The sequence below is a fragment of the Pipistrellus kuhlii genome, unplaced genomic scaffold (assembly GCF_014108245.1).
Source record: "Pipistrellus kuhlii isolate mPipKuh1 unplaced genomic scaffold, mPipKuh1.p scaffold_m20_p_1, whole genome shotgun sequence".
In the NCBI taxonomy this organism is placed as follows: Eukaryota; Metazoa; Chordata; class Mammalia; order Chiroptera; family Vespertilionidae; genus Pipistrellus; species Pipistrellus kuhlii.
Window position 1 is genome coordinate 104,980,152 of NW_023425404.1, and position 14,766 is coordinate 104,994,917.

At 37.6% G+C, this 14,766-nt stretch overlaps 1 protein-coding gene across 6 annotated transcripts in view; it reads right to left on the bottom strand.

Annotated features, from left to right (window-relative positions):
* MASTL (microtubule associated serine/threonine kinase like) overlaps positions 1-14,766 on the bottom strand; it is a 53,130-nt gene that overhangs the window by 2,769 nt on the left and 35,595 nt on the right. The window contains exons 9-12 of one of the 6 annotated variants that reach the window (XM_036458992.2): positions 13,790-13,928; positions 3,624-3,638; positions 1,513-1,626; positions 1,323-1,424 (exon numbers count right to left, since the gene is read on the bottom strand). In XM_036458992.2, the coding sequence (XP_036314885.1) occupies positions 1,323-1,424; positions 1,513-1,626; positions 3,624-3,638; positions 13,790-13,928 (370 nt within the window). Of the gene's footprint in view, positions 1-1,322; positions 1,425-1,512; positions 1,627-3,623; positions 3,639-13,789; positions 13,932-14,766 lie in introns of all 6 variants that reach the window. The other 5 variants (XM_036458986.2, XM_036459017.2, XM_036459009.2 and 2 more) reach the window with 5 other exon arrangements.

A 14,766-nucleotide genomic window follows, 5' to 3' on the forward strand; every position in this document is an offset into this window, starting at 1 on the left:
TCTTTTTGTTCTTTTTTTTTGTTTTAATCCAAGCATATGCTTTACAATGATTTGAGAGAGAGAGAGAAACATTGATTGGCTGCCTCATGCATTGGCCCAGATTAGGGATTGAATCCATAACCTGGCTATATGCTCTGACCTGGAATTGAATTCAATACCCTGCAGTGCACAAGACAACACTCTAGTTACTGAGCAACATTAGCCAGGGTATGCTTATCTTTCTCCATAGTCCTTACAACTAGATGGTATTGTGTCATGGTTGTATTTGTTTACTTCGTCTTTTCACTAGACCATAGATACCTCTAGCACCTGAATCAATACTGTTTGGCACCTAGAAGTCATTCTATAGAATTTGTTAAACAACAAGCAAGTAAACAAACAAACTATGGCACTTATTAAAGGGGACACTCAGAAGCTGATGCAAATGCCATATTACTAAAACTAAATTTTCTAAATATACCATGCAAATGGAAATGTAATGCTTATTTATCTCTCTATATACCCTGTTACAAAAAGGATCTGATGGCAGCTGGTGAGATTTACTAGCAGTTCAAAACTATAGTTTAACATATCTCTGCAGTGGGACAAAACCACTGAATGGATCATAATGGACCAATTAGTTTTATTGGAGGTAGTATGGTACCTGATACATTTGTCAGTCAATAATGGAATTAGAAAAGCAGTATGAAATTATAGAAAAAAGTTTTGGTAAAAAAGTATTTCTTGCCGAAACAGTGTGGCTTAGTGGATAGGGCGTCGGCCTGCAGACTGAAAGGTCTTGGGTTTGATTCCGGGCAAGGGCATGTTCCTTGGTTGTGGGCACATCCCCAGTGGGGGCTGTGCAGGAGGCAGCTGACTGATGTTTCTCTCTCATCGATGTTTCTGACTCTCTATCCCTCTCTCTTCCTCTTTGTAAAAAAAAAAAATCAATTATATATATATATATATATATATATATATATATATATACACACACACACATATATATATGTATATGTATATATATGGTATTTCTTGTATTTTTTTCCTTGTATTTATTAGGTTCTGATAAACCTAAGACACTGACAAGATAAAACTGTTTCAGGAACCTGCTTGAGATTAAAATTCAATGAGTGACTGTCACAATCTGATCGCATTAAATTTTAATGTAGAATAAGGACAAAAATATCAGTGGATACCTAGAGGGCAAAAATAAACTAAAAATCTTTTTAAACAAATTTAACAGTTAAATTATCTTTAGTATTATAAACTTCATATTATTATTAACATTCTGCCCCTGAAACAAATCAAGGGTAGAAGAGTTTATTAATACAAAAGCTTACCTTTCATTCCAGCTCTCTTTGTATCATCAATAGTTAAAAGTATTTGTACTGCATTTTGAGCATCATCAGATAACTTTTCTTCACCTTCAGGCCAAGGGATATCTACAAATATGAATAAGCTTATTGATCAGTGCTCAGTACAATACACAGAGATAAATTAATCTTATCTTAATAGGAGAAAAAGAATCACCTCTTTTCAGGATATTCTGGAATACCTGTTGTGGTGTTTCATCATTGAAAGGGGGAATTCCTGTTAGAAACTCAAACAAGCAAACTCCAAGTGCCCACCAGTCTACCGCAGGACCTAGAATTTAAAAGGAAGTAGTTAAATTTGCAAGAATTTTCTACAAATGTTTGATCAACAAAAACATTAATATCTGGGCACAATCAAAGCATTCATTTCCTAAGGCTTTCTTCCTGCTTCATAAGGTACAAACAGTCAAATGACCTTCATTTATGAAATATGGCAATTACTTCCCTTCTCTATTTTCTAACAAGTTAAAAGTAGCCATTTATACAGTTAGTTAAAGCTATCTTTGGTCATTTATTAACAACCTGATATTCTGGATAGTTTCATGTTCTAAATCCTAAAACATAACCAAGGAATGCATTTAAGCTAAAGATTATGCTCTAAAATAATTACTGTACCTCTCAATTTCAAATTGGGAAATAACAAAATTTAGATGATTTCATGTTTCCCGCACTTCACGAAGTATGAGATGAAGTAGCTACATTTACACTGATTGGAGGATAGACTGGTAATTACAGAAAGCCTTAACAAAGTGTTTTCATGTGCTTTATTCCTTGTAAGTTCATTGAGGGATAAATTTGTTTAACAAATAATATTCATTTAAACTACAGTTTGAGCCGAAACTGGTTTGGCTCAGTGGACAGAGCCTCGGCCTGCGGACTGAAAGGTCCCAGTTCGATTCCGGTCAGCGTCCCCAGTGGGGGGTGTGTAGGGGGCATCTGATCGATGATCTTTCTCATCAATGTTTCTGACTCTCTATCCCTCTCTCTTCCTCTCTGTAAAAAAATCAATAAAATATATTTTAAAAAAATAAAAAATAAAAATAAACTACAGCTTGAGGTAGTTAGAAGTCTTAATAAGTAGGTAAGACTGATTTCTAAATAGTATTTTTAATAAAGCACCAATTATATACAAAGATGTTTTTAAGGATTATTTAAAAATGACTGTATAATCTGGTTTATACTTTTTTTTTAGTTCTGTCTACCAATAAGGTATTTACTAACTAAAAGTTAACTTTAGTCCAAAAATGGTTAACTTTAGTATAAATTTAGAATAGAGATTCTAGTCTAGTGCTAAATTTACCTAGAAATCACTCATAAAATTAAATTTCACAAAATCCATTACAATGGTTAAACAACTGCCACCCTTTTAAAACAAATAGGAAAGCAGTGTGGAATATGCCATTAGAAAAAATAATCACATGCATATAGAATGCCTTTTCACCTGCAAGCAACATAACCCAATTACCCCTGAGAACTCAAGATTTAAACAGCTATAGGCTTTTATGTCTTTAGTAATCACTATAAAAACATACAAACCACCTCAGTTAGTAGATTTTTTAAGCAGCACCAAGAAAGTATTCCTATAGGTTAGATAATATAATGAATATAACCAAACAATAGAAAAGTAGGGGGACATCAGGGAAAAAAAATACATTTTATTTAGTTTGCTTAGATTAGAAATAGGACCCTTTGACCAGCTCAGTCCAAAGGTTCTCATGTCAAAAAACATACATGCTTTCCTCATGGATATGTCACACATACCCATATTTGTGAGTCAAAGTCTAATAAGATCATATATTGGGATTAATTATAGCAATTATATCATTAGCCAGAGAAAGAGAACATTTTATAATATTGACTTTACAAAACCTACTTCTGTAATTATTAAATTGATATTGTTTATACCTTTTTATTTTCTAATAACAGAATTAAATGGTTTAGAAAATCCAGCCATTTTGTAGCTGCTAATTTTATTATTTTTATCAAACCTATTTTCTCTGTTGCAGTAAAAATAAATAAATAAAAAAGCAGTATCTTCAGTCTCTGCTACCTTTAAAAACTATAAAAAATGCTGCATGCCTACATTTGTTTTCACAGAGCAGAGAAACCCTGATGTCTTCCTGCTCAGAAGACACAGATACTTTATTTTTATAATTCATAAGTGAGCTGAAGTGAGAAATAACTTTTTTCTGCAATGTGATCTAGTTATACTTTGACTTTTCTGTTTAATGTGATTTGCCATATTGCTTTAGAGAGAAGCTCACTCACCTGAAGTCAGAAATCCTGCAGGTAAGAAAACAATAGTTAGGTGCATTGTATTAAAATTCTGAATTCATTCATCATGCATTGAACTAGATAACAGGGATTGTGCCAGTATAAGGGGAACAAAGAGGAGTAAGAAAGCTTTTTCTCAGGAGAAAATACCCTGCTTTGGGAGAGACAACACAGATAATTTTAACACAATATTAAGAGAGCTGAAACAAAAATATGCACAAGAAGCCATGGGAGTGCCCGCCTGTGTGCTCACTATTCAGAGCACCAGCCTGCGCACCGAAGAGTCTCAGGTTTAATTCCTTGTCAAGGGCATGCACCTGGGTCCCGGTCAGGGCTTGTTTGGGAGGCAACCAATGTCTGTCTGTCTGTCTCTCTCTCTCCCTCTCCCTCTCTCTTTTACTCTCTCTCCTCCTCTCTCCCCCCCCCTTCCCTTTCACTCTCTATGAAAAGCAATGGAAAATAATATCCTCAGGAAATAAATATCCTGGTGTGAGAATTAATAAAAAAAGAAAAAGAAAAAGAAAAAAAAAAGCAGCAGCAGCAGGAGCTATGGGAGAATCTGGCCAGAGTTCCTATGTCTGCATGGTGAGGGGAAGACATGGAGGGCATCAGAGGAGTCATAGCTGTTCCTCAACATGATAGTGGGAAATAAAGAGGTACACATATAGGAAGGAGCAGAGACTGCCCCTGGGACCTGGGATGTGGGACGTGGGGGAACAGGTAGAGAAAAGGGAACTGCTGTTTTTGTCCCCCCCGCCCCTCCTTTTGATTATAAATTGCTTTGTACTATAGTCTTGTTATTTTACTTACTTACTTATTTATTTATTTATATATTTATATATTTATTTATTTTTTATTATTTTTAAAATATATTTTATTGATTTTTTACAGAGAGGAAGGGAGAGAGATAGAGAGCTAGAAACGTTGATGAGAGAGAAACATCAACCAGCTGCCTCTTACACCCCCCCCACTGGGGATGTGCCCGCAACCAATGTACATGCCCTTGACCGAAATCGTACCCGGGACCTTTCAATCTGCAGACCGACGCTCTACCACTGAGCCAAACTGGTTTCGGCTGTACTATTTGTTATTTTAAAAACAGTATATTAAATTACTTTTATATTAATAGAAAATAAAAATTTAAAAATATGTCACTAGAGAGAAACCAAGATGGCGGCATAGGGTAGAAACCCGAATACAGCCTACCACAACAAATTTGAATTTAGAACTGAAAAACAGGGGAGGCACTGCCCTGAAGCACCGGACTGCTAGCAGAGAGGAGGCTCTGCCATCTGGGAAGGAGAGAGAAGGCATGCGGAACCTCAGGAACTGTGAAGGTACGGAGAACTGCGTGCGTGAAAAGGCGCTGGCTTACTCCTGGCGCGCAGAGAGGGCAGCCCGGCTGAGTTTGCTGCTGGCTTACTTGGCACATGGAGAGGTTGGACAGCTAACGTGCGACTGGCTTTCTTGTTCTGGAGGAAAACAGAATCACCCTATTGCTCTGATAAATGGCCCCAGAGAGGGAGAGGCTAGACTGTCAGGCAGTGGGCAGAGATCTCTCAGAGGTGTGTGAAGCCAGCGGCCATTACTGTGAGACTTGGGGAGGGGCCAGCGGGAAAACAAAGCTTGTCTGCACCACTCCGAGACTCCGCCCCATCCAAGCTGAGCACAGAAGCTCTCCCAGATGCTGGCTTTCTCTGAGGGACTGCTTGGAATCCAAAGCTTGTCTGAACCTTTACCAAAGAGGTGCACGTGCCTGCAACCAATCTTGCGAGACTCACCACGAACAGGACTTAGATAAGGCGAGACTGACAGGGAACCAAAGATTGCCTGTGCCACCCTGAGACTCTGCCCCAACCAAGCAGAGTACAGAAGCCCTCCTAGCTGAGACACTGTTGATCCTCACAGCCAATTGGCTTGGAGATCAACACTTCCCAGTGATGCCAACAATAAGCAAGGCTTAACAACAAGACTGCACACACAGCCCACAAAGGGCTACACCAAGACTGTCCACTGCAGGTAACTGGGAAGGCTGTGCTACAGGGCTCTACCAGAACACCTAGCACACAAAACCATTCCACCAAATCAGGGAAACAACTAAAATGCAGATAAGAGGCAGGACACAAATGAAGGAAATGGGGGAAAAGAAAAGATTGGACATTGAGTTCAAAACTACAGTTATAAGGTTTTTCAAGAATATCCTAAAAAAGGCCGATAAAATAAATGAGATATATGAGGATATGAAAAGGGATAAACTAGAAATAATAAGAGATCAACTAGAAATAAAGAATAAATTGTCTGAAATAAAAAATTTTACACAGAGTCCTAAAAACATACTGGAAGATCACAAGAATCAAGACAAAGATTTAGAACACAAAGAGCCAGAGGACACTTCTCTGCAGAAGGGAGAAGATAAGAAAATCCTGAAAGTTAAAGATAGTGTAAGAAACCTCTGGACAATTTCAACCGAACCAACATCAGAATTATGGGGATACCAGAAGAAGAGAGAGAGCAAGATACCAAAAGAATACTGGAAGAAATAGTGACAGAAAACTTCCCCCACCTGGTGAAAGAAATAGACTTACAAGTCCAGGAAGTGCACAGAACCCCCAAAAAAGGAATCCAAAGAGGACCACACCAAGACACATCATAATTAAAATTCCAAGAGCAAAAGACAAAGAGAATATTAAAAGCAGCAAGAGAAAAGCAGGTAGTTACCTATAAAAGAGCACCCATACGATTGTCAGCTGATTTCTCAACAGACAGGAATGGCAAGAAATATTCAAGGTGATGAATAGCAAGAACTTACAGTAAAAAATACTCTACCCAGCAAAGCTATCACTCAGAATTGAAGGCCAGATAAAGAGCTTCACAAATAAAAAACAAAACAAAAGGAGTTCATCATCCCCAAACCAGAATTATATGAATTGCTGAAGGGGGTTATTTAGGAAGAGGAAGAAGATAAAGATAAAAATTATGAACAACAAATATGTGACTATCAACAAGTGAAACTGAAAGCCAAGGGAATTAAAAAATCTGATGAATAATATTAACTGGTGAATATAATAGAATCAGTGGTATGGAAGGGGAGTGGACTGATGATTCTCAGGGAAAAGTGGAGTGGGGGTTCGGGAAGAGACTGAAAACAAAACAAAACCGTGCAGGTATGGATGAGGACAATGGGGGGTGGGGAAAGTACAAAGGGTGGGGTGGGAACCTGGTGGAGTGGAGCAATTGGGGGGGGGGGAGAGGAACACATTTGTAATAATCTGAACAATAAAGATTTATTTTAAAAAATAAAATAAATATATGTCACAAGAGAGCAGAATAACTAGGTGCCCCACTAAAATAGTGGCAAGATCTGGTAAAGTACATCTTTACATCTAAAGCTTCCTTTCATACTTTATCCTAAGTTAGAGAACTTGCCAATTGTAATATAATAAATGGGCTAGCAAATCCATGACTTAGCAAAAGGGGCACTGTACAAAACCAGTTATGTGCCCAGAGGAACTCCGTTGCTTTGGCTAACAAAGGAGAACAGTAAATGTGTCTGTCCACTTGCAACAGTGGAGAGATTTTTCTCAACGGCTACTGAGTGCTGCCCAGCAATTCTCCTGGACTGCTATCTCGAGGGAAACTTCAGACACTTGTCTTTGGAAACATTCTTAAGCTTTTGCAGTGGAGAAAACACAATAACTAACTATAACATACGTAGAATGACATTAGTTTTAAAGAGTTTGTAATGAAGTAATATAGTAGTGAATAAGTAAATCTCCATAACTGATCAAGGGACATTTTACGGAATAGGTGACATTTGAACTGATCATGGATGAGAAAAAATTGGACAAGAAGATGATTGGGGACTAGCTTTTCTAAGCTACTTATGGAAAATAACTGTGGAAATACTTGTGGAAAATAAGGGAGATTTGAAAATAAATGTGTCTTAAGAAGTGGAATGGGGATATAAGGCCTATTAAGAGAATCTCTGAGAGAGGTGGCTACTATTAGAGCCTGGAGCCTCAAATGCTCTGATCACTAATCTGGCTTTTAAGGGGTCACCAGAGTTTTTCAAGGAGGGAAATAGCACAAACCATGTTAAAAACCTGGATTTTGTGCTGCGACCCTCTGGGATGCTTGTGGTCTCTCTTACCAAACTCCAGGTTTTTAAAAGTTGGGCAAGGGTATAGAGTCATGGGAAGAGAATAATTTAAATGGAATCAAATTCTAGACTGAAATATATAAAACAGCTCAGCTATCTCTGCATTTTTCTATGGTTTTCCAAATAAATGTCTTAAAGAAAAAAAAAGGTGTACCAATCAATAATAACCTTAAATGTAAATGGATTAAATGCTCCAATCAAAAGACATAGGGTAACAGATTGGATAAGAAAACAAGACCCATACATCTGTTGTCTACAAGAAACCCACCTCAGAAAAAAAGATGCACACAGACTGAGGGTGAAGGGATGGAAAAAAGTTTTCCAGGCAAATGGAAATGAAAAAAAGGCTGGGATAGCAATACTTATATCTGACAAATTAGATCTCAGAGTGAAGGACATAATAAGAGATAATGAAGCCACTTCATAATACTAAAGGGAACAATCCAACAAGAAGAAATAACCCTGGTAAATATATATGCACCCAATACAGGAGCAACCAAATACATAAAAAAAACTGCTGGAGGACATTAAGAGAGAGATTAATAGCAATACAATCATAGTAGGAGATTTTAATACCCCACTGTCACCCTTCGACAAATAATCTAAACAAAAAATCAGCAAAGAAATATCAATCCTAAATGACTCACTAGACCAGATGGAATTAATTGACATCTTCAGAACACTCCACCCCAAAGCCACAGTACATACATTCTTCTCAAGTGCACTTGGGACATTCTCAAAGATAGACCACATTTTGGGACATAGGCAAAGTCTCTTCAAATTCAAGAAGATAGAAATCATATCAAGTATCTTCTCAGACCATAATGGCATAAAACTGGAAATTAACTACAATAAAAATAATCCAAAGAAATCAAACACATGGAGACTAAACAGCATGCTGTTAAACAATGACTGGGTTCCCAGAGAAATCAAGGAAGAAATTAAAAACATCCTGGAAACAAACGACAATGAAAACACAACAATCCAAAATCGATGGGACACAGCAAAAGCAGTTTCGAGAGGGAAGTTCATATCCTTACAAGCCTATTGCAAAAAACTAGAAAAAAGGGTAACAGATGATCTAACTCTACAACTCAAAGAGTTAGAAAAGGAGCAACAAGAAAAGCCCAGTGTAAGCAGAAGGAAGGAAATAACAAAAAATCAGAGCACAGATAAACGACATAGAGACCAAAAAGCAATACATAAGATCAACAAAACCAAGAGCTGGTTCTTTGAAAGAATAAACAAGATAGATGAACCTCTAGCCAGGCTAACTAAGAAACAAAGAGAGAGGACCCAAATAAACAAAATCAGAAATGAAAGAGGTGAAATAACAACAGACCCCACCGAAATACAACGGATTGTTACAAAATACTATGAACAACTCTATTCCAACAAACTGAACAACCTGGAGGAAATGGACACATTCCTAGAAAAATACAACCTTCCAAGAAGATACTAAAAATCTCAATAGGCAGATAACTATGGATGAAATTGAAGCAGTCATCAAAAAGCTTCCAGCAAACAAAAGTCCAGGGCCAGATGGCTTCACAGGAGAGTTTTACCAAACATTCAAGGAAGAACTAAAACCTATCCTCCTCTGACTATTCCAGAAAATTCAAGAGGAAGGAACACTTCCAATCTCCTTCTATGAAGCCAGCATCATCCTAATACCAAAACCAGATAAAGATAACACAATGAAAGAGAATTACAGGCCAATATCCCTCATGCACATAGATGCCAAAATCCTCAATAAAATTCTAGCAAATCGGCTCCAGCAGAGCATCACAAAGATCATACACCATGACCAAGTAGGATTTATTCCAGGAATGCAAGGTTGGTTCAATATCCGCAAATCAATAATCGTGATACATCACATAAACAAATTTAAAGATAAAAATCATATAGTCCTATCAATTGATGCAGAAAAAGCATTTGATAAAATCCAACACCCTTTCCTGATAAAAATTCTTAACAAGGTGGGAGTACAAGGATCATACCTCAACATAATAAAAGCTATATATAATAAACCCACAGCCAACATTATACTCAATGGGCAAAAACTAAAACCATTCCCTCTAAGAACAGGAACAAGATAGAGATGCCCACTCTCACCACTCCTGTTTGACATAGTACTGGAAGTACTAGCCATTGCAATTAGACAAGAGGAGGAAATAAAAGGCATCCAAATTGGAAAAGAAGTAAAGTTATCCTTATTTGTAGATGACATGATATTGTACATAAAAAACCCAAAAGACTCCATTAAAAAACTAATTGACTTAATAAATGAATTTGGCAATGTAGCAGGATACAAAATTAACGCCAAGAAATCCATGGCATTTCTATACACCAATAGTGAAACTACAGAAACAGAGACTAAAAAAGCAATTCCATTTACCATCGCACCAAAAAAATTAAGATACCTAGGAATAAACTTAACTAAGGAAGTAAAGGACCTATATGCGGAAAACTACACGACACTGAAAAAAGAGATAGAGGACGATGTAAGGAGATGGAAGAACATACCATGTTCATGGATTGGTAGAATCAACATCATCAAAATGTCCATACTTCCTAAAGCAATCTATAGGTTCAATGCACTCCCCATTAAAATACCAACAGCATATTTCACTGACCTAGAAATAACTCCCCAAAAGTTCATTTGGAACAATAAATGACCCCGAATAGCCACAGCAATCCTGAGAAAGAAGGGTAAAATAGGAGGGATCTCAATATCAGACTTCAAACTGTATTACAAAGCCACTGTTCTCAAAACAGCCTGGTACTGGCACAAGAACAGACATACAGATCAATGGAATAGAATCGAGAACCCCGATATCAACCCAAATCACTATGCTCAATTAATATTTGACAAAGGAGGCACGAATATACAATGGAGTCAAGACAGTATCTTCAATAAATGGTGTTGGGAAAATTGGGCAGACACATGCAAAAGAATGAAACTAGATCACCAACTTACACCATACACAAAAATAAACTCAAAATGGATACAGCACTTAAACATCAGACGGGAAACCATAAAAATACTAGAAGCATCCACAGACAGCAAAATCTCAGATGTGTGCCAAAAGAACTTCTTCACTGATACTGCCCCTAGGGCAATGGAAGCTAAAGAGAAAATAAACAAATGGGACTACATCAAAATAAAAAGCTTTTTTACAGCAAAAGAAACCATCAACAAAACAACAAGAAAGCCCATGGTGTGGGAGAACATATTTGCAAATAACACCATTGATAAAGGTTTAATCTCCAACATATACAGACAGCTGATACAACTAAATAAAAGGAAGATGAATGATCCAATTAAGAAATGGGCAATGGACCTAAATAGAATATTTTCAAAAGAAGGCAGAAGGAAGGCCAAAAGGCACATGAAAACATGTCAAAGTCACTAATTATCCGAGAGATGCAAATCAAAACAACAATGCAGTACCATCTCACACCTGTCAGAATGGCCAACATCAACAAATCAACAAACAACAAGTGTTGGCGAGGTTGAAAAAGGAACCCTCGTGCACTGCTGGTGGGAATGCAGACTGGTGCAACCACTGTGGAGAACAGTGTGGAGTTTCCTCAAAAAACTGAAAATGGAACTCCCATTTGACCCAGTAATCCCACTCCTAGGAATATATCCCAAGAAACTAGAAACACCAATCAGAAAGGATATATGCACCCCTATGTTCATAGCAGCACAATCTACAATAGCCAGAATTTGGAAACAGCCTAGGTGCCCGTCAGCAGATGATTGGATCCAAAAACAATGGTACATCTACACAATGGAATACTATGCTGCCATAAAAAAGAAGGAATTCTCATCATTTGCAGCAACCTGGATGGAATTGGAGAACATCATGCTGAGTGAAATAAGCCAATCAATGAAAGAGAAACACCACATGACCCCACTCATTTGTGGATAATAAAGATCATTATAAACTGATGAACCAAAAGATAGATATAGAGACAGTAAAGCAACAAGCAGATTGTCAAATTACAGCGGGGAGGGGAGGAGGATCTGGGGGAGATAATAGATCAACCGAAGGACTTGTATACATGCATATAAGTACAACCAATGGACATAAAATGCTGGGGAGGGAGGGGATGTGTGGGAGGGAGGGAGGGGGGCAAAAAATAAAAAATCAATAAAATATGTAAAAAAAAAAAAAAAAAAAGTAAATATGGGGGGGGGGGGCGGGGAAGGAAAAATCTGGTGGCAATGATTATAGATAACAGAATGAAGTTGAAGAGACCAGAAAGAAAGCCATTAAATGAAAGGAAAAGATGAAGGGAGATAGTGGCAGAAATGAAAAGGTGAGGAGAAATACTGCAGAGATAATTAACCTGATTTAAATGTCAGAATGTAAGGATAATGCCTGTATCACCACAAAGACAGTGAAACCGAGATAGAGAACAAAGGAAAACTGGATTTCTTAACAGGCAGCATTTGAAAGACCAGTAGAATACTAAATAGAGACTAGGCATGTGTCTGCTGCCTAGTGAAAGTTAGGATTAGAGATCAATATTTGGGAAACACCAACATAGACCCAACCAAAGTCATGTGAGAGTTGAGATTAACAGGGAGCACATGCATCACAAAGAGTAAGGGGCAGAATCGTGAAGAACATCCATATTTACAAGAGAGAAGGAAAACTGAGGAGTAGCAATAGAGATAGGAAGAGTGAGACTAAGAAGAGGCTGGCAGATTTGTAAATAATGACATCATAGATGACTGGTAATAAAGTTTCAGTTAAATAGTTGGGATAATAATCATATTGCCAAAGTAAAAGAGGCACCTTTGAGAAGTTGAATAGGGAGTGCAAGGGTGGAAACTAATTTTCAGACTAAGGAAAAAAAATCCAGCAAAGAAAGAAAAGTTGTGGAGGTGGGGTTGGAAAGATGAGACAGATGACCACCAAGAGTTCAAAGCATCTATCAAGATGTAGAAGAAAGGGCCCAGCCAGCAGGCTCAGTGGTTGAGCATTGACATATGAACCAGGAGGTCATGTTCGATTCCTGGTCGGGGCACATGTCTGGGCTGCCGACTCCATTCCCATTGTGGGGCGTGCAAGAGGCAGCCGATCAAGGATTCTCTTTCCCTTTCTCTCGGAAATAAATATATATTAAGATGTAGAAGAAAGGGGTGTGGGTTGAATCATGCCCTCCTTTAAAAAGATAAATTCAAGTCCTAATCCTGAGCTTCCTTGAATGTAACATTTGTAAATAGGGTCCTTGCAAATATAATTAGTTAGGTTAAGATGAAGTCACACTGGAATAGGGTGAGTCCCTAATTTAATATGACTGGGATCCTTCTAAGAACACAGCCATGAGACTACACAGACAAAGGAGAACACATACGAAGAGGGAAGATTAGAGTGATCCATTTACAAACCAAGCCCGGTCCTGTCAACTCTTTGATTTTAGACTTCTAGCCTCAAGAACTGTCAGACAATAAATTTGTTGTTTTGAACCACCCAGGTTATAGTACTTGGTTACCCTAACCCTAGGAAACAAATACGGCTCATTTTCAGAATGTAGGAAGGGAAAAAAGGATAGGGAAAAATGTCATCCTCTTATTCCTATATTGCAATTTGAAAAATGGCTCATTTCTAGCTTGACTCTCTGGTGAGGGTGTAAGTGAGATTAAGCCCTAAACAGAAACAGGCTTCTGCAGAGGTATAGGCTCAACTTTGTGTTTTTGAGCCCAAACGACAACAGACTTGAGGACACTAGGTTTAAAGCAAAGGAAACCAGGGCTGAAAGGTGGGCTTCTCTGGGTCACTGAGATTATGCCAGAAGCAAACAAATGGCTGCATGTCTTCTTTTCTGGTAACAAATGCCATATATAGGAGGAAAGAATAATGCATGAGTTAATTTTCTTCTACTTAAGGTAACCCAAGTACCAAAGAAATTTAAAACTATTTTACCTCAAAAGAAAATGTAGTGATAAGTAACATTTCAAAAACTCAGGACATGTACGCCTTACCATGGGCCTTGCCTAATAACAGCTCCGGTGCAAGGTAGTCTGGGGTTCCCAGGATTCGCGCATCATCCACGGGGGCCGCCCCTCTTCTCACACTCTTTGGAGTTCGATACGGAGTTCCTGACTTGACCTGACTTGGGGTCTGCTAATTTAAAAAGAATTTTTAAAAGACAATAAATATCTAAATTCCTTTTTCAGTGAACAGAAATGCCAAAACAAAAAAGCTGGGCATAAATGACATACTCATATCCTTAATTTTGAAAAAGGACTCATAAAGAATTATAATTATAAAAAGTCCTCATATCTATCAATAACAATACTCAATAGTTTAGGTAACACCAACTATTTCAATAAGATCTGAATATGCAAGAAAAAATTAAAAAGTTAACAATAAAGAACTCCAATGTAGGAGCCTGAGGCTGACAAATGACTGAAATATTATGATAATATGTAAGATAGAACTAAATATAAATAACCTCTTGTGCTATGGAGTTTAAATGCTTAAGATATTTTGTTGTCTCATAAGGACTCTGAGATCAATAGCATAGAGAGCATTATATTCTATGGACAGAAGGAAAACAGAGACTCTGAGGGTAAGGGACTTCTAAGTCACCCAGAATAGAAAACTCAAGTTGTAACTCTCAATTCAAGTTTCCACTTAAAATTTTTTTTTATTATTATAATGCCTCTCCAAGGGGGAAATAAAAGATATAAAAGAGAAGGGGTTAGAAAATAAAAACAAAGTAAGATTTAAAATATGTATTTTCAACTTTTTTTCTGTAAAGAAGAGATCATCTAAATATGTCTTTAGAAGAGAGCAGAGTAGATTTTAATTTTATAACACAGATTTTCTGGGGTCAAGTGAAAATATGTAGTTATGAAGAGGCCTGGTGCATGAATTCGTGCACCAGTGGGGTAACTCGGCCTGGCCAGAGGGGATGGAGTTGAAACCGACTCTCTGACCTTCTCTGAGGGGTCCC